Source organism: Chroicocephalus ridibundus, chromosome 4 (genome assembly GCF_963924245.1).
Source record: "Chroicocephalus ridibundus chromosome 4, bChrRid1.1, whole genome shotgun sequence".
Lineage (NCBI taxonomy): Eukaryota > Metazoa > Chordata > Aves > Charadriiformes > Laridae > Chroicocephalus > Chroicocephalus ridibundus.
The window spans coordinates 75,983,894-76,001,876 of NC_086287.1; the positions used below are offsets into that span (position 1 = coordinate 75,983,894).

Genomic DNA, 17,983 nt, shown 5'->3' on the forward strand with positions numbered 1-17,983 from the left:
CTAGATTTTTTTCAGAGACAATTAAGATAAACGAAAGTGGGGGAAAGGTTGCTGGATACAATTGCACATTTGTTCATTGCACGTCTGTCACTGAGTATAAATGAAGGTTTAGCCTCTAGATGTAGAGTAGGAAATTGGATTTGAAATCAGAAGGAAGAGCCAAGGAACAGCTTTTCTTATACCAGACCTCAGTTTTCATCCCCGTGAAACAAAGCTTATTTAGCAAGAGGAAACATGTAATATTTGTATTGATGTCACAGTAAAAAGCACATAACTTTGAGGTATAATTATGGAGCTGGTGATGAAGCAGCACCCTTGGATCTTAGAACCCTTGAATTTGTAACTCTGGCATTTGAGTGAGATATTCTTGAGGAAAAGCTATTACTGAATTAATGAGTAACTTTTGAATTCTATTTAGCAATCACAGCACGTCTCTTCAGAAATTCTTCTCATTCCTATGTGTTGTTACTGATTTCAGAAATACTCGGTTTCATATTAGCTATAGATACAAAATTTGTGAAGTATACAGGAAAAATATGGTTGCTGTTTAACAGATTATGGCACTAAAAATTGAATTCTACAAACTCTTTGTGTAAGAGGACTTGCATTTTTTCCTGAATGCTCAAAACCACTGCCCTCCCTGCCCCCACTTGAATGTCTTTCTCTATTGTTCAGTGTACCCAGGAAAAATAAGACTTTGTGGTTTATCATTCATTTTTATTTTTTACCCACATAAGCCATAGGGTATTTTTTGAATTTTCTTATTAAAAACACTCCATCTGTAGTCCCCCAGATCAACAGTGGGATCAGGTTTTCAGTACCTTTCTTGATGCAAGTAACAGCCAGTGCTTTGCAGATCTGTGCCATTTAGGTAGTGAGTGAGCAGCCATACTGTGTGGAATGGTAACTCCAGAACAGTCTGCTTCACTGGAAGGTACAATGTCGGAGAGGCTACCAGTTATCCTCTCTTCTCTCTTAAAATGGGTTCTAGAAATTATATGGAGTCTCCTGCTTGCTGCCCTTCAATCACTCAAAATTCAATAGATTTACAAGATGTTTTTCATGAATGACAAATAGAATCTAAGATTTGAAACTCAGCCTCTCTGCTTTTTCACCGATGGCAAGGTTTGCAAACAGGTGACCATGAATAATATGGAAAATAATCCAAAATACTCCCTGTTGCTGTGGTGGCTTTGCAGTGCTAGAAGGAGTAAAGCATTGTAGGTTAGTTTGGGTTTTTTAATATGAAAATGGAAGTGGCAACTTATATAAGGGTGATATGATAAAATTAGTGTGAAAGGAAAGCTTTTGTCCTACCTTTTGATGCTCATGAGGATCTCCTCAAATTGTTTGTGGCATAGCCTCGACTGTGTGTTGGATCTAAGGGCCTTGTGTTTCTCTGGCTTGTTCTTTGTATATTCCCTCTTCAGAATATACCCCACTCTGTACAGTGGACGCGTTGTAACCTCTGCATAGTAAGCATTGTATATGGAGTTATCTGTTGTGTGATTTTCTTGAACCTTTCTCTGAATGGATTGCTCCGGTAGTCTAGGCCAGCATCACCACCCAGGTTACCTCTGATATTGCCTAAATCTAGACTTCATTTGTGAAAGGAGCTCATCTAGTTTTGGCTACGTTTGGGTATATTTGAAGCACAATGACATTTGGGTATAGTTGAAGCACATTGTTAGCATTTAGTTCAAAATTATATTTGTTTGTGTGCTCTGTTTTCACGTAGTATCTCAACACTAAATAAGATTGGTAACTTGTGATTTTTATTTTTTTTTAATCTCCTTCTTCCCCCCCAGTTGTTCAGACTTCCATTTAGAAGCACAAAGAAATATCTTTTAAAAAAAAATTATTTTTCTAGGTGAATACAGTAAATGCAGTCCATTTCAGACCAATAGTCAAACCGCACATACAGCCTTTTGACTGAAATGTATTAAAGTACTGAAGATAATGTTCTCTTGATAATGCTTCATGATGGGAAAACATTCCTCCCTTTCAAAAAGTGCCTCTGCATTTACCTTACTGCAACGTTCCCTAAAAGACTGCTAATGTGGAGCTTTATAAATAATCCTTTCTGCACCGCTGTAAGAGTAATTTAATGGACGTTTCTGGGAGGACATGTCGATGGGAAGATATTTATAGGAAATATCAAGAGGTGTCTGACAAACTGAGGTGCGTGGTTTGGCTTTTAAGTCAGAGCTTGGAGCAGAGAGGAGGGTGTCGATGTTGGTAAATGCACAGTTTGCTGCTGTGCAGTGTGAGCACACTTTGTGCCTACTGTTCCCAGCCCACCCACCATGTTCTGAGAAGCGCTCAGCTCTCCAACTCTTGTAAACATTGCTCCAGCTGTGTGAAGCCAGTGGACTGGCTACAGTTGTTGCTGGAAGGCCAACCAAGGCCAGCCTTAATTATGCAGACTTTTTAGAGAAAATATTTTAAATGCTCCCAACACTGAGCAAACAAAGATTTCCTCTTAACCCTACTATAGCAGGAAGACCTCTTCCTGAAGGAGGTTGTTTGTTTTTTTTTTTTTTTTTCCCTTGTGGAATGGCTTCTCTTCCTGAAAGCCCTCACTGAGTCATCAGTCCTACCTGGCTGTGCCTCTGAATCCAGCCCCTTTTGACAAGTATCTTGTTCCTTGCAAAGGGAGACTTCTGCATGCAAAATTCTGCAATACTTTTTAGACTAATAAGGCTGTAGAGGGTGGGGTTTTTTTCACTTGATTTTTTTTTTTTGTTGAGACATGCACTGTGGTGAGTTTTGGGATACCAGGAATCTGTTATGTAAGATTTAATGCTGCCTTTCATAAATACACCTTCACATGTTCTTTTCTTTAGTTGTGCATTTGTTTTGTGGAGACAACCAGTTGCGTAATACTATCTTCCAGGTAGTACCTTTTGTGGCAGGGGGAGACTGAAGACTTTCTGAGCAGCTGTTTAGCATGGCTGGTGTTTGAGGCAATTGCTTCATGTGGTTTGGATGGTTCTGTACTGTTGTAGGAACAAGAGAGGGACACTGAATTGTTTTTATATAAATTATTGATTACTTTTAAATTAATGAAACTGAGAGGAGAAGCATGTGTTAAAAATTTCTAGGGTTCATCAACGACCATCTGTTATTTATGCTGCAACACCAATTTCACTTAAGTAAGGCATTGGGTTGAACCTGAGTATCTTTCAGTAACAGCAGAATTTTGGAGCTGAAGACTGTAAATATGAAATAATATGAACAGAATGAAGCAAGATAACACAAACAGCTCTAACCAAAGAGCTGGCAGGAGGCATTACTGCCATTGCAGATGTGTATTGCACATAATATAAGCACCTGAATAGCACTGTCCTGCCCCCCTCCCCACACATTTGCTGCTTAGCAGCTTTCTTCCTTCATGAGTACCGTGAGAGCTGGGGACCTGTTGTGAGTGCATCATCTGAACCTGTCTAATCCTGGCTTTTGAATTAGGGCTCCTAACTGGGAGAATCTGTATCACTGGTCCTTCTTCTCCCACGTGGAATCTGATAAGTGGTATGGAGCGGGAAAGAAGCACTTATCCTTCCATCAACACCTTAAATTTCCTCTAGTTTGGGACTGACTTTAAATGGTGAATCTATCTGGGGGTAGGGAGGGAAATAATTGATAAAGCTGTGAATGGTTGAAAGTTTGAGTGACGAGAAAGATCAGTGGTGTAACAACTCATCATCAATATGTGGTATGTTGACAAATACTAAGACAAAAAGGTGCACATCATAACTGATAAGACTCTAAAATGCTTTATGTACGTGACCTGAAATGTCAACCAAAACATGTATTGAGTTCTGGGAACTGGGGATCACAGTACTTAACAGAGATCTTATGTTATCTCTGCGGGATGTAGTGGAAAACAACTTGATGGAATTAAAATTATGATTGCTTAAGAAAACATTTGCCTTAGTGGCCTGCACGAACTCAGATAACTATGTAACACCTACTTGAAACCCATGTGTATTTTGGCTAGCTGTGATATTTCTTATTTTCTTGACTTCCTATGATTAATATTAAACACTTGCTGCATTCCAACTGAGTGGAGTTTGTCTCCTTGGTGACTAACATGAATTTTCTGCATTTATTTGAAATATCTCATAATGGAAAGTGGATTAAAAGCAAAATTATAGCACAAATAGTCTATGATGCAGTGATATTGAAAAATTAGTACATCCTAAGACATCTTTGTCCATTTTACCGAAGTTTGTTCAATGCTGTTATGTTCTGCCCCCTGTGAGGCTTGGGGTTCAAGTAGGTAGCCAATAAATGATTGCCCAGCAGAGAGCCTCCAGTATGGCCAACGGTTACTAGAAGTTATTTTTGCCTCTCTGGCACATCTACTATCAGCTCTTCCCTGAGCTGTGCCTTTTGAATTGGGAACCTGCTTTGTTACCGTTTCAACGGAGTGTGTGAAGTACTGGGTAGCTGGTCACTTGCTAAAGCGTCCAGGAGTCTCAATTTATAGATTCACCAAGTGTTAGGATAAGGACCCAGGTTACTTTAACTAGCCTGAGTTAAGCGTGATTTAGATTGTGATACAGCATTAATTGCCCAGAGCAAGCAGTGTTTTGGGTGGTGTAGGTTTTTTTGTTTGTTTGTTTTTTTTAAATAAAAGATGTAGGTGTAGAAATAAATAAACAATCCGCTCTGTGTTTAGTTGTATTTATACTATGTGAGAAAGCTCTCCTTCTGTGCAGTAAACAGCTTTGCTCTTTCCCCTTCTGAGAAGAGCTACTTAAGGGTTTAGCCTTTGTGTCTTCTGCCTTTTTCGCGGGGCATCTATAGCTTTTACAGCCCTTATTCCCTTTCAAGTCTTCTAGAGGACTTATACTACTTTAATCTCTCCTGCTGTCCCCCAAACTGCATGTGATCCTAAATCTCCTTCTCGGTTGCAAATAGAAAGCTAAAGCCGGTGTGCCATTAACTTTTCACTTTATGCCCGATGTCTTGTCTTTGGGAAGCTCACAAATTATAAACTGGATTCAGGTATGTGTTTTGTGAGTGCTTGCACCTCATTTACTAAACAAGAGACACCAGAGAAGCGTCCTGAAAACTCAGTGAAAAGATAAGTTATGTCTAATTGTTTGTTAACTTTTATCTTACCCCTGACTTTTTTTTTTTTTTTGGGGGGGGGGATTAGAACAGCAGACACAAAGATAGGATCTCTACATTGATTAAATGTTGTAGCAACCCTGCCCCCACTCCCAAGCTGCAGTTTATCTTCTAAAAAAAACCCCACCCAAAACCCCAAAAAACCATCCACCCCCAAAAACCTAATCCTAAAGAAGTCAATATGCTGTTGAGAGTAGAAAATGTGATTTGAAGGTTTCCTTGTTTTAACAGTTTTGAGAGCTTGAGAAACTCTTCCAGAACAGCTCAACAAGAGCGCTCCACATATCTCAACAATGTGATTTCTTTTTCTTCTTATTTTTAACATTACCAGTAAGCATTTTTTTATGTTGCATGATATCCAGTTCTGATTCTGCTTGCTTGGGCCTATCTGCAGCAGATCTTCACCTGGCAAAGTGGCCTTCAGTGATGTATAAGCTACCCCAGTGTATTTTGGAAGAAAGAAACACAATGTAGCTTAAAAACTATCTTACAAGCTCAGTGGAAAGATAGAATTTAGTTGCCTTTTTCATTTTTGTCACTTTGTTTATGAAAGATTTAGTCATTATTTGAATATTTAATGTCACTCAGTATTGTACTGTATTTTGGCTGTGTCCTTCCAACCAAATGTGATTTTTTTTTTTTTTTCTTAGAATTGATAGAATTCCATTTTACTCGACTAGTCCAATGTTTGAACTGCTAAGAGTCCATGTACTGTTGGAAAAAATCTAGAGCATAGTGTAATATATGTGCAAGTGATATAAAGCAATGAAGGCACAGCCCCTTTGGGGGGGATCCAGGAGGGTGGGCAAAAATGGCACAGAAAAATTGAACAATAAACACTAGAACATGCCTTGCTTAGGCAGTGATATGTTTAACCCTTGCTTATCGAAAGGGTGTTTTATACAGCTTGACTGCAATCTAAAAAGCGTTGCTAAGAAATTTGCGAAAGGCTTTTCTGTTCTGAAGTAGGAGTTGAGGTTAACCTTTTGTAGTAGTGGAAGACTGCAATTGGAGAGACCTGCTCAGTAATCAAAAAAATATTTTTTTTCTTTTGTATGTTTTGTATTTCTCTTTCTAGCTAAGGAAACCTTATTGGTCTCCAGTGTAATTTTAGCAGCTGGATTAGTTCCAAAGGGTTTAGGCTCAGACAATCAGCATTTTAGACTCAGTGAAACTCTGCTGACAGCCACAAAATGTATGTCTCTCTGTCTCTGTCTCTCCAAACCACGATGTCATTCAGCCCAGTATTTTGCCAGTGCTGGATTGCTTGTTTCCTTCATTGTTTGTGCAACTTTTCCATTATAATTTCTGTCAGTGGTGAGGTCAGATGGCAATGATGACATTCTTGGCATAGCTTCTTTTTTTCATGTCCTTAGAAAAAATAATCCCATAGTAGCACTTAATTCAGTTTCAGTATTGCCTTATTTGTCCTATTGGCTTGATGACTTGTACTCCTCATCCAGCTACTGGCAAATGTCACAGGGTGGTATTTGCTGTTACTTGAATAAAGTTATCCTTGACCTCTCATATTTGCTTTCTGTTGAAGATTTTATAAGCAAATTTTTATTCCTCGTGAGGAAGGGCAGAAATGGTGGGAGCATGGAATTGCACAAATGCACGTATCTGCAAAATAGTAAGTGTGCTAATTAATGCAGATAGAGACAGGAACAATTAATACAATCACACGATTGATGATCGCACAGCAGAGACCTGAACAGCAACTGTTCTAAGTAACAGAGAGTTGTTGGGATTAATGTTATGAGCAACCAGTACGCACGGAGGTGCTGGATAAAAAGCACACAGTGTATGTGTTGAATGAATGGCAGTTAAACTGGAGATCTCCACATCCGCTGTTTCTGATTTCTAAATGGTTGCATCTTTATTATGATGCATTTCTTACAATGCCAGATCTTAAAACTAAAACATAATTCCCTAAATCATAGAAAAGCAGTGCTTCGGAGCAGGCTGTGCAGCAGCTTTGAAGGCACTTGTTTAAATGACAGAAGACTGGAAAAATCTCTTCTTATGTCATACTCACAGAATTTCCTACTTGCAAATAGTGACATACTGACTTCTAAAAGTTTGTCTTGTCCTTTTCCAGCACATTGTAAGAAAGACTTGGCTGATGGATACACCAGGGAGTTCATGGAATATTTACAAACAGATCCTTTTATTGCAATGAGGAGAAATTTATGATGCGTGTGAGAGAACTGGGAGAATGCTTAGCTGTTCTGTGGGGTGTATATTTTTTGCAGTGTTGCTAACACCTTGGCAGAGAGAATCCATCACACCTTTTGTACCAAGCTATATTAAATTTAGGAAGGCAACGCTGACCTTTCATGCTTTGTTCTAAGACAGAGTGCTCACTACCAGATTAAATCCCAAAAGCTGATATTAGTGTTAGAGCCAGCACTATGCTAGCTTTACTCTTGTTACTTGCAGAAGATTTAGTATGTTAGAAGTTTGGCTTGGGGACTTGTATGTTTTGTACTAGATGCTATAATTGTTAAGGAGTAGAGGTGGTTATTGGTTTGTTGGCTTTTTTTTGTGGTGGTGTCTTTTTTTTTTTTTAAACTACCTGTTTTCTTAGAAACACTCGCCTTCCCAACTGACAAGATTTTCAGCAGTCTGCTTCCTTGTCTTCTCTGCTTTTTATTAAAAGGAGGACCATTCCAAGTCATCAGTCATTTCTCATTCCACTGACCCAAGAACTTCTAGAAGTAGTTGCTCCCTTTCCCCTTCACCTTATTTCATGTGATACCATTGATTATCCAACACTGCATTCCCAAGCAATATTTTCATGAATGTCTAAGTCCTCTTTAGATGCATAACTATTCTTTGAAAATTACGACATGTTGATTACAGAGAAGAACAGACTGACAGTAGTTATTTCTCATATACTAGAGGTCAGGTGGATAGGAAAGAGTATGAGCGCATGGCAGGATGGAACAGCATTGATACTAGAAACAAAAGTGGAGTCTCGTTATTAAGACTGGTGGGGAAAAAAGCCCAAAAATAAAACACCCAACAAACGGCATCTGTGGTTCAAATACGCACTGTCAATTGTTTCCAATATAAACTCTGAGTGATCTGTTGGCATTGAACTTATTGATGCAAGGAGCAGGAGCTCTCTGATCAGAACTGCCCTTTATTATTTTCAGACTGTCTGGCCTATATAATTTCCAGGCCCTTTAGCCCATGCTTCCCACCCTCTTAGCTAGGGAATCAGTCTGTCCAACCTTCAGGAATTTTCCACGCTGTACATCTTTTTGATTTCTTCCAGACCCAACTTTTTATACTTTCATTGGTTGCCTTCTGTCTTTATGGGTAACGCAGCTCCTGCATACAGAAGTGTATAATAGTCTCTTCTATTTGCTTTGTCACAGTGAATCTTTCTGTAAGGAAAGTTGAATGGCAACATTGTCTTTTGTAGGTATATTTATGAATAAAGGTGTCTAATGAGAAAGGTCATAGAATGACTTTTTGGAGAGAGAGCCCCTGTAATGGGAGCAAGCACAGACTACAGTCTTCCAGCTCTTACCAGCAGATGTCACAACAATGACAGTAAGGAAGAGATTTTTTTAATCAGTTTTTAGACAATATTTCAAGATAATAAACTTAATAATAAACCAGCAAAAAAATCCCTCTAAATTTGCAGAAACAGCTCAGAGAATTTGTACAGCTTGACTTCTCTAGCAGACCAATCTTTTCTAAAACAAAATTAATGGTACATACAAGCCTTTGCAAAGCAAGTATCCTACTCTTACTGCTTCTTTATCTTAAAGTCTGGTTAGTTTTTTTCCTTCTATTATCTTGTACATGTAGCATATATTACTGGTAACAAAGGTAACAGTAGGTTATTGTAAAATAATTAATTTCTAAGAGAACATCAGCAAATGACAATGGTTTTTGTGTGTTAAGAATGACTGATAAACGTTACCCGTTTTAGTAAGCAGAATAAAGTTCAGCGTAAACTTACATTAGCAGAGAAGTCTGTCTGCAAATCTATATATGATTTTAAATATATTAGAAATCCTCTTACTTTTCCATGTTGAACTGAGTATGCTCTTAATGACCTTTCATGTACCTTAATACTTTGATCACTGCAGCAGTGGCTAGTTCCTGAATATTATTCTGGTAAATGAATTAAAGCTAAGGGGGGTGGGGTGGGAAGAGGTGGGGGGACTGTCTGGAAAAGATCTCAGTCCTCACCTAATTCACTACAGTGGAGTAAGTGTTGGAATCAAAGCATACAGTGGTATTTTGAGTTAGGCTGGGACAGTTTTCAGGGAGAGGGACTGAAGTCTGGAAACGAGCAGAGGGAAGCAGATAGCACAAGTAATGCTATGGAATATTCTAAGGGAAATACTAGCTACAATAAGAGAATTAAAAGGCCTTGATTTCTGCCAGCACCTCCTTTGGGTTTTGGTCCTAAATGAACAGAAACTTCTGATTATTCTTCTAAAGGAAATGACTTTAAGAGGGCATTCCCTCTCTCTGATTACCTGAAATTACAAAACAGTGTTTTGCAAGGTAGAAGCAATGTTTTCACAATGCCCGGAATAAAGTCTCGTCTCTGCAATACTACAGATATAGGTGTCGGTGTGAGTGCTCAGGGTTAACCACGCTCAGCTATAAATGCCCTGGCGTGACTGCATATCCTCTCATCTCTCCTATCCCATCAATCTTAGTGAATCAGCCTATTTGCATCTGAAAGAAGACTTGAATTGACAGTGAAGTATACACAGTCAATACATGGATTATTACTAGTGTTGGTATATGCTAATTATATACTGGGTAATCATACCAAAAAAAAAAACACGTGGAAAAGCTTTCAAACTGTTTGTGCTATTTTTAGTAAAACTCAGATATAATTACTTTGCATTCAGTTCCTGGCACTGTAGCTACCTCTTTCTGCTATATTTATAGATAAATAAGAGGCTAATCCTAAAGTGGCCCGAGTCCTCCCCGAGCAATGTGAGGAGGAGATCAGTGTGCGATTGCTGCTCCTTTTCTCTCTCGGGCAGGTGTGCATTGCTAACCAAAGGCCAGAGCTTTGCTGCAGCACTGCGTTTGGAACACGCGCGTGCCTTAATACATCTAGGGATTACACAGCTAAGTAAAAGACCCTGTAGCACTAATATCACTGAGATGAGGTTTTAAGGCCTAAATCTACTATACCATTCCCAAAGGCATTTCCCTCAGTACTGCTTCATCAGCCAAGATTTGCCAAATAATTTACACTTTGTAGGAATCTTATGTCTATTTCTGAAACATTTTAACTGCATCTTGCCTATGATAATATCCTTTCAGGAATGGAAATTACTGTTTGTGATGCACTCCCTGAATAATAATTTCTGGAATAATTTCTCAAAATAATCTTGTGATTGTCTAATTGAAACAATGATACTGGCGAACAGGAAACCACCAGTTACTGCACAAACATACTCTGTCAGCTCTGCTGACATTACATATGTACAGGCCCACTGTTGCTGGCTCTAAATTAAGCCCCAAACTCTTATATTGCTTCAAAACCACCATTCTTCTAGGGGGAGTACTGCGTGTCCCTCATTTCCTATGTCACAACTGAGCATAGTTGTTTACCACTGCATCACAAATAGGGAGTTTCTTCCCACTCAGCATTCGGGGCTGCATTTTAAATAAATGACAACACATTTGCATTATTTTTATTTATTTGAACACTACAATTTAAGAGCCTAAATGCAAGTTTTTCCCTTTATTTCTGCAAGTAGCACTGCAATCATAACTTACAAAAATGTTTAAAATACAAAATGTACATGAAATTACAATACAAGGCTCTGTAAACATCTAGAACTTAATCTTTATTGTCCCATGTTTTTAAATACAAAACTTCAATTTGAACGACTTCCGAACCTCAAGGAATGACATCCGTTATGAGTATCAAAAATAGAGTTTCAAAGCTTTGTTTGTATCAGAACAAACTGTCATGACATTTTCATTCTTTGGTTTAAAAAGGATGGCAGTTCCCCTGATAACATGAAAGTTTTACTAGAGAAATTCAGATTGCTAGTTTATGGTAATTTCAGAAATCACCCCCCTCCCCCCTGGATTAATATACTACCCCTTAATTTTTTGTTTTTAACATTGATTTTTGACCCTCCTTATAGAAAAGCTACCTCATCATTAAGGCTTTCCTTCAGGATAATCTAAATTATTAAAAAGTTTTGGAAAAGTACCTGGGGAGAAGAAAGGACTTAAGGGCGAGGAAGTGGATGCCAACAAAATATCAACAGTTGCCGGGTTCTGTTGTTAATTAAATTTGCATAGTCCAATAGAGATTGTGTGCTTTTTATATCACTAAAATTATACAAGATTAACAGTCTTTACCTACGTTATCACACAAGCTAAAATAAAATTAAGACCCTTGTATTGAAGCTTTTACAAGGCAAATACAAAACTGCTTTAGTATCCAAAGCTATATATTTTTTTTTTATTTCATTTTTAAATAGGAAAGCATCTCTATGTCTACAGGCATCAAGGTATTTAAAGGCATCAGAAAATTTAGTGCATAGCAACTCCGGATTGTTTGGGCTCCTATATTTTAGGTACAGTGTGAATTCCAGCTACTTGGAGAACTTGCAAGGAGAGTCTGTACCAGTAGGATAAAGGAGCATAAATCCCATACAGTATGAAAAGCTTTTAAGTTAGAATTCTCCTACAAACCATGGTTAATGCAAAAGACCCAATACATGAATGAAAACTGGAACATGCCTTGCCACCAGCACACAGTCTGAAGACAACTACATAGTTTACAGTGTTGTGTGTGTTTTGGTTGGTTAAGGTGTTAAAAAAGTAAGTAGACGTATTTCTGAGCATGTGAATCCTTTTTTAGGATCTTTAACGTAAATGAGTAGAGGACAGAGTAAAGCACCATCGCTAAGTGACAATTACAATACCACACTTTTCAGATTACAGCCCTGCCATTTTTTTTTCTGCAAATTTAAAGATTTGCACCGTTGAACAATACATTCACAAAAAGGATGCTTATGATTCCCAGCACGCACACAGTGGCCTTGCATTAAGTAGTTTGAAATAACTATGAAACATCAAGATAGTAGCCTTAGGCTGCACTCTTAAAAGGAATTACATTGATAAAGAGTTATAATGTCACCTGCTTAATATATGGTCTCTTTAGAAGTTCATGATTCAGCTATTACAAAGATGGGATTATAGCTACTTTAATGGTATTGCTTGGGTGTTGACTTAAATTAGGCGTAATGTTTTGCCTGCAGAGGGCTCAATGGAAAGTTCTCCCTGTGACTGTCTGCCGAAGTGCAACATCAGTAGAATCTGTTGTTTATTCTTACAGGTATTACAATTCAGTAATGGTATCCGCTTTAAGACCGTTTTACTGGAATTTTAAGAGTCTGTATTAATTCTCTACAGAAAGAGGCATGTGCTCCACATGTGTTAAACCGCTAAAACGTCCACAGTTGTCTGAACTAGTTTCAATGCAAATACACTTTCTGTTTTTCAAATTTTTTGAGTGTATTCGCTCTTAATTTTCATTAGAGCATCCTGGTTCACTCGAATGAGGAACTAAAACTAACATCTGAAATGTTTTGAGGTTCAGTGTATTTCTGATCTTACTTTGCTGTGACAGTTGTACCCTGTATGTTCCATATCAGAAAGCTTTGTAAACGACAGTGTCTTCTGGGGGAGGGAAATGTTCGTGGCCAAAGCAGGCAGTTTCAGATCCTCTCCTAGGTTTCTATTCATAGAGGCCTGAGATTTTTAACAATGATGTAAACAGATCGTTTCAAATGTATCAGATTATGTGGGTAAGGGAAATGCATCCTTTGAGCGCAGCACGAAGTTTACTGCTCTATGAATCTTGCATGTTTCTTTGGTAGCTTCTGCTTCACATGTTTACAATTAAACACGGGCAAGTTCTACTACCTAACCACTAATTCACAGTAAATTACTTCTTAGCAAACTGACATTTATAAACAGCTTAAATTTAAGGAACTGTAATTGTCATCTCCTTAGGACTTCCAAGTGGCATGGTCAGGCATACAGCACATAAAAGATAGAGATGTGATCAAATGATTTATTGCATGGAAGATTTGAATGCCACTGAATTGGTGATTTCAAAACCATATTCTGTAGGGATAACAGGAACACTTAGATCCTCAGCAAATATTAAAATTTCTTCTGTATCTAACATGGCTTTGACGTTGCTGTTTTTTAATCTAAAATCATACTGCTCAAATTTGATTACAAATGTAACTTTCTAAGAAAAAGCTATTTCAAGGAGGAGCCTGTGCTAATAAAGAACAGGAAGATTATCCACAAAGTTATAAAAGTTAAATTTTTGGAATGTCATTTCTATCCCAACACTTTCATGATGGAATGGTCTTTTTGCAGCCTATCAAGTAACATTTTCAGTTTATAAACAAGTGCAGATCTACATTTGGCTTTGCTTCCTATGAATCTAAGAAAGAAAACACTACAGTATTTGTATACACAATGGCTTCCATGGCATTGGCTTCAGATGACAGGTATGATTTGCCACTGGAAGATTATATTAAAAAAAAAATTAAACAATAGAAGCTTTAAAAGGCTTTCCAAAATGACCGAAAGGTGTTACAAATTATTAGTTACAAACTATACTATCTCTAAAGGAAAGCAGCACACTGAAGATGTGTATTAAATCTTTTCCACATTCAGTACTGTGAATATTATGAGAGCAAACTAACATCTCCACACATCTGAAGCGCTTGCAATATAAAAGTATTCTATTTAAATGCAAAGAGCAAAGCTTGTTTGTAACTTTGAAACAGTTAAAATATCTGGTGTAGATTCTGTGTGTCCGTTTTAAGAAGTCTCTTTACAGCATCTGAGGAACTATAATTAAAATGCTCTGTCTCTACATCAAAAATGTAACCCACTAAAAGGGCTTTGCAAGGATCCACTGTTCCAGTTCATAAAGGCCACAGAGTTGGAAGCACAGTAAGTCTAAAAAGGAAGAGGACGAAGAAATATTCAGAGAAACTGTTAAGTTTTCATGGATGTTTAGTTGTAAGCTTATTCACTACTGGATTCCGTCAGATATTCTTGTCTCCAGAGATCCAGGACATGTACGTGCAGGCTGGCTGGCCACTGTTGTTCCATGTGACACTGAGATCTGTGACATATCTCTTCCTATGATCTCATTCACTAAAAAAAAAAAAAAAAAAAATTAAAAAGTGACTGTTTTTATGCTTTCCAAAAGGCAGAACTCATCAGCGTAACCCTTTTAAAAAGAAATATTTCAGTGCTAAGCCTTGATGCAGTACAGTAACAGAGGATGAATGAGGAACCTAACTTGCAGTAACAGCTGAGTGGGGGGCTTGGGGCAAAGGTCCTAGTTTCTCTCGGTATTACACTTTGTACTTACCATAATCCATGTTGAAGGATCCCTAAAACACTTGAAGAAAATAAGTACATAAATATTCATGACAACCAGGTCACTGAAAGGTATGGCATAGGTCAGTTTAGTGTAGAATTCCCCACAGAACTCTTCCTGTTAAAGAGTGTTACAGGCACAACAAATAACTCTTTCAAGCTACCTACAGAACTTCCTCAGAACTTGGATTTTGGTTAATAGAATATTCTTTTTAATACTATGTCCCTATTTAATCGGCCAGTTTTCTGAATACTTGCATTTCTGAAACTGCAGTAACAAAATCTTCCTTAGCTATCAGCAACTTTTCTATAGCGAAGAATGAAGATTGACTAATATGCAGCTCAAGTCAGTTTGTGCGTCTCTGTGTGTGTGTGTCAAATTCAGCAAAGAGCAGTCAACTATTACTATTTGCAAGTGAGGGACACCACTGTGAATGTGACAAAGTAGCACTTAAGTTATCAACAAATGACAATTTTGGAGTGTTACTCTAAAGCCTAGATAATTGATTGCAGTACAATTGAGTTTGGAAGGTGACAAAAAAAATTATTTTAATGGACAAGCGTAAATGCAGTGATATAAATGTCCATTTTACAAAATGGGCAACGGTAAGTAAGAAAACGGAGTAATATTCTAAGTGGAGATGAAAAATACCACATTAAGTAGTAATCACAAATTTTAGATAAATAATAGATAGCCACAATATAAATTATTATTTAATAGTTAGAAGAAACAGTCAGCCATGTTGTTTTCCATGGTTGAGTGGCAGTAGCTATACAGTATCTCTTATTCAGCAAGACTTTGAATGTGCTGAATTGTAGTAATAAAAGAAAAGCCTCTGACATGAGTTTGTTGGACCTTCTATAAACAGGCATTTAATGGGATCCTTTTGTGGAGTAAGGACCATTCCTAGTAAAAACAAGACCTTTTAGTTTTGCTAGTAAGCTGCTTCTATTGAAAATCTTAACAGATTTGGAACCTAGGCTTTTGCTCTTTTGTTCTCCATCGGGTAACTTCACTGAACAATATTAGTATCCTTCACCACCCTTCCTAACGTTTTCTACTAACCATTCCTGTCTGGCAGAGGCATAACAAAATCTATCTACAGGTAGTGTAAATTGCTTTTTATGTTTATAGAGCGCGCAATGGTCTGAACATTGCCTTTTGCTGCAGCAGTTGCGTAAGCGGGTCTGAAAGAAAATGTAGTAATATTGTGAATGCCCTGAAGTAAGTATAATATATATAAAATCCAACTCTGAAAACAAGTTTTGTCTGTATTCTTTTAGTTTACTTAGGAAAGCTTTAAAATCACCATTCTTATACCCATATGTAACCATGGACCGAGGTATTTGTTAGCTAAAAGTCAATCAATGGCAATAGTATTCTCTTGCATGAATGCAAGGACAGCTTGTTAAAAATACACATTATTGCAGCCCAAAGGTTAAAACAGTTCAGATGAGCTATGTAATAACCAGTTCCCTCGAGCGTTACAAGACTTGAAATTTATTTGGCTTAAAAAAAAATTCTTTCATTAAATTAACTGTCACTACGACACTGAAAATTGTGTGACTGCAGGTAGCATACTTTTTCAAGTATTTTTATTATGCCAACACAATGCATAAGTAAACAGCTGTTAAAAAACAGGACTTTTTTTAAAAACAAAATGTAGATGTTCATTTATAAGAACTATGCTCCATCAGTTTCTGTCAGGGCACTCACTACAGGACCTCTAACAGCTATTATCTACTGCATGCTACTGAGCAGTCGCTTTGTGCAAATCAAACATTGCAGCTGTTCAGTACTACTAAAACTTTGATGAGCGGTACAATAAAACGCAACATAGCTAAATACCTTTTATGTTTTGAAATTATTAGGCGGTTACTTTCTTTAAGTTTTGATAGATGATATGTATCTGTACTGGCAATATCAGAACAAACTGGTCTATACTGCTGTGATGTTTTGTAGTTCCCACAGGCAAAGGTGTTTATCTGAACCGCATGTAGTTACGTGGCATTAAATTTTCCTTGAATCACATTACACTGTGAATACAATAGCTGGTCATGTGGTGTTTTACTTGCCAAAGTTCTGGATAATTCATTATGTAGAGTATTAAATTAAAGTTACAGGTTAGTTTGTGTGTTTGGGTTTTTGTTTGTTTGTTTTTAAACAATCATAAATTTGTTTACAAGAAGCTGTTTCATAGCTCAGTGAGATAGCTCTGTCATACCTTTCATTTTGCTGCTGGAGAACTTTTTTGGCAACGTTTTTAGTATGTGGCCAATGCAGATTTATCTGGTTTATCTGGATTTACATTAGAAATATCTATCATTTCTGAGGGAGATACTTGTCTAATGGAGTAGTTTTACTTGCCATAGTGATTTTGTTAGGACTGCTGATTTTTAAACCCAAGCGGTATTCAAGTGTGCTTTTTGGGAAAAAAAAAAAAAACAAAAAAACCAAAACAAAACCCGGTATCTAAATCAGCGTTCTGTCAGAGCACCATGCTGGCCTAAATCAAAAGTCAGAATCCTTTTTCTGCTGTGTCTGGCAAAGGTGTTTTTTCACAGACCACAGCCTCCTGACTAACACATTTTCCTATTTTATACTTTTCAAGAGCACCCATTTCAGCTCTCTGGAAATCTGTAAGCAACAAATGGCTGGGGGAAGCCTGCAGACTCAGGAAGACTATACGTTGATTTAGATTATGTACAGATGATGGTGAAAACACTTCAAAGAAAGCACGGCCTGCAGAAGCCAGCAGCTGAGATCCAAGTGCTCTGACCTTCTGGGGTGCAATAGGCTGACCGCCGGGTTTGAGACAGGGGGGCAGGGAGGTCGTGGCAGGGATGGGTGAGAGGCGAGGTGAGGCACCGGCCTCCTGCCTGAGCCCAACACATTTGGGAGTGGTGGAAGGGATGAATGGGGACAGTGGGGAGGACCCACCTAGCTTGCAGTCTGGCAGACGGAGGAATAGGAATAGGCATTTAAACTAGGAAAGCAGCTTTTCTAGAGAAGGCTGGTCTTTTAAAGCCTGAAAAAAGCATTGTAAAGAAGACATGCTGAATGTTTACCAAAATTAGGCAGTCCTTTGGAACAGCTCACCGAAAACTCGGGTTTAAGGCAGCAAATGAGATGCCTGCATATATCTGAATTAGGACGCACCCGGCTTTATATGAAGGACATCTTGTGTTTACCAGCATTATCATAATTAACTTATCTTTCTGACAGTGGAGTGGTATTAATTAAAGAAGTTTAAAATGTAAATCATGTAGTCAGTAAGAAGAGTTAAATCCTGCATAGAAATGTACAAGACTGAAGGTGAAATCCTACAGTGTTTTCCTTTTTGTATTAATGTGTGAGGGGAAAAAGTTGTATTAGTTTAAAGACTAAAATAGAAGTCCAAAGGTTAGTATTTGA

The 17,983-nt window shown here is 37.8% G+C and overlaps 1 protein-coding gene and 1 long non-coding RNA gene across 3 annotated transcripts in view; one reads left to right on the forward strand and one right to left on the reverse strand.

Annotated features, from left to right (window-relative positions):
• LOC134515386 (uncharacterized) overlaps positions 1-17,983 on the forward strand; it is a 37,991-nt gene that overhangs the window by 6,453 nt on the left and 13,555 nt on the right. The gene's annotated exons all lie outside the window — the stretch shown is intronic.
• The window catches only part of NFATC3 (nuclear factor of activated T cells 3), a 77,529-nt gene continuing 70,360 nt past the window's right edge, over positions 10,815-17,983 (reverse strand). For both annotated transcript variants that reach the window (XM_063334292.1, XM_063334291.1), the window contains one exon: positions 10,815-14,340. In XM_063334292.1, coding sequence (XP_063190362.1) covers positions 14,216-14,340 — 125 coding nt within the window. In that variant the 3' untranslated portion in view covers positions 10,815-14,215. The remainder of the gene's footprint in view (positions 14,341-17,983) is intronic.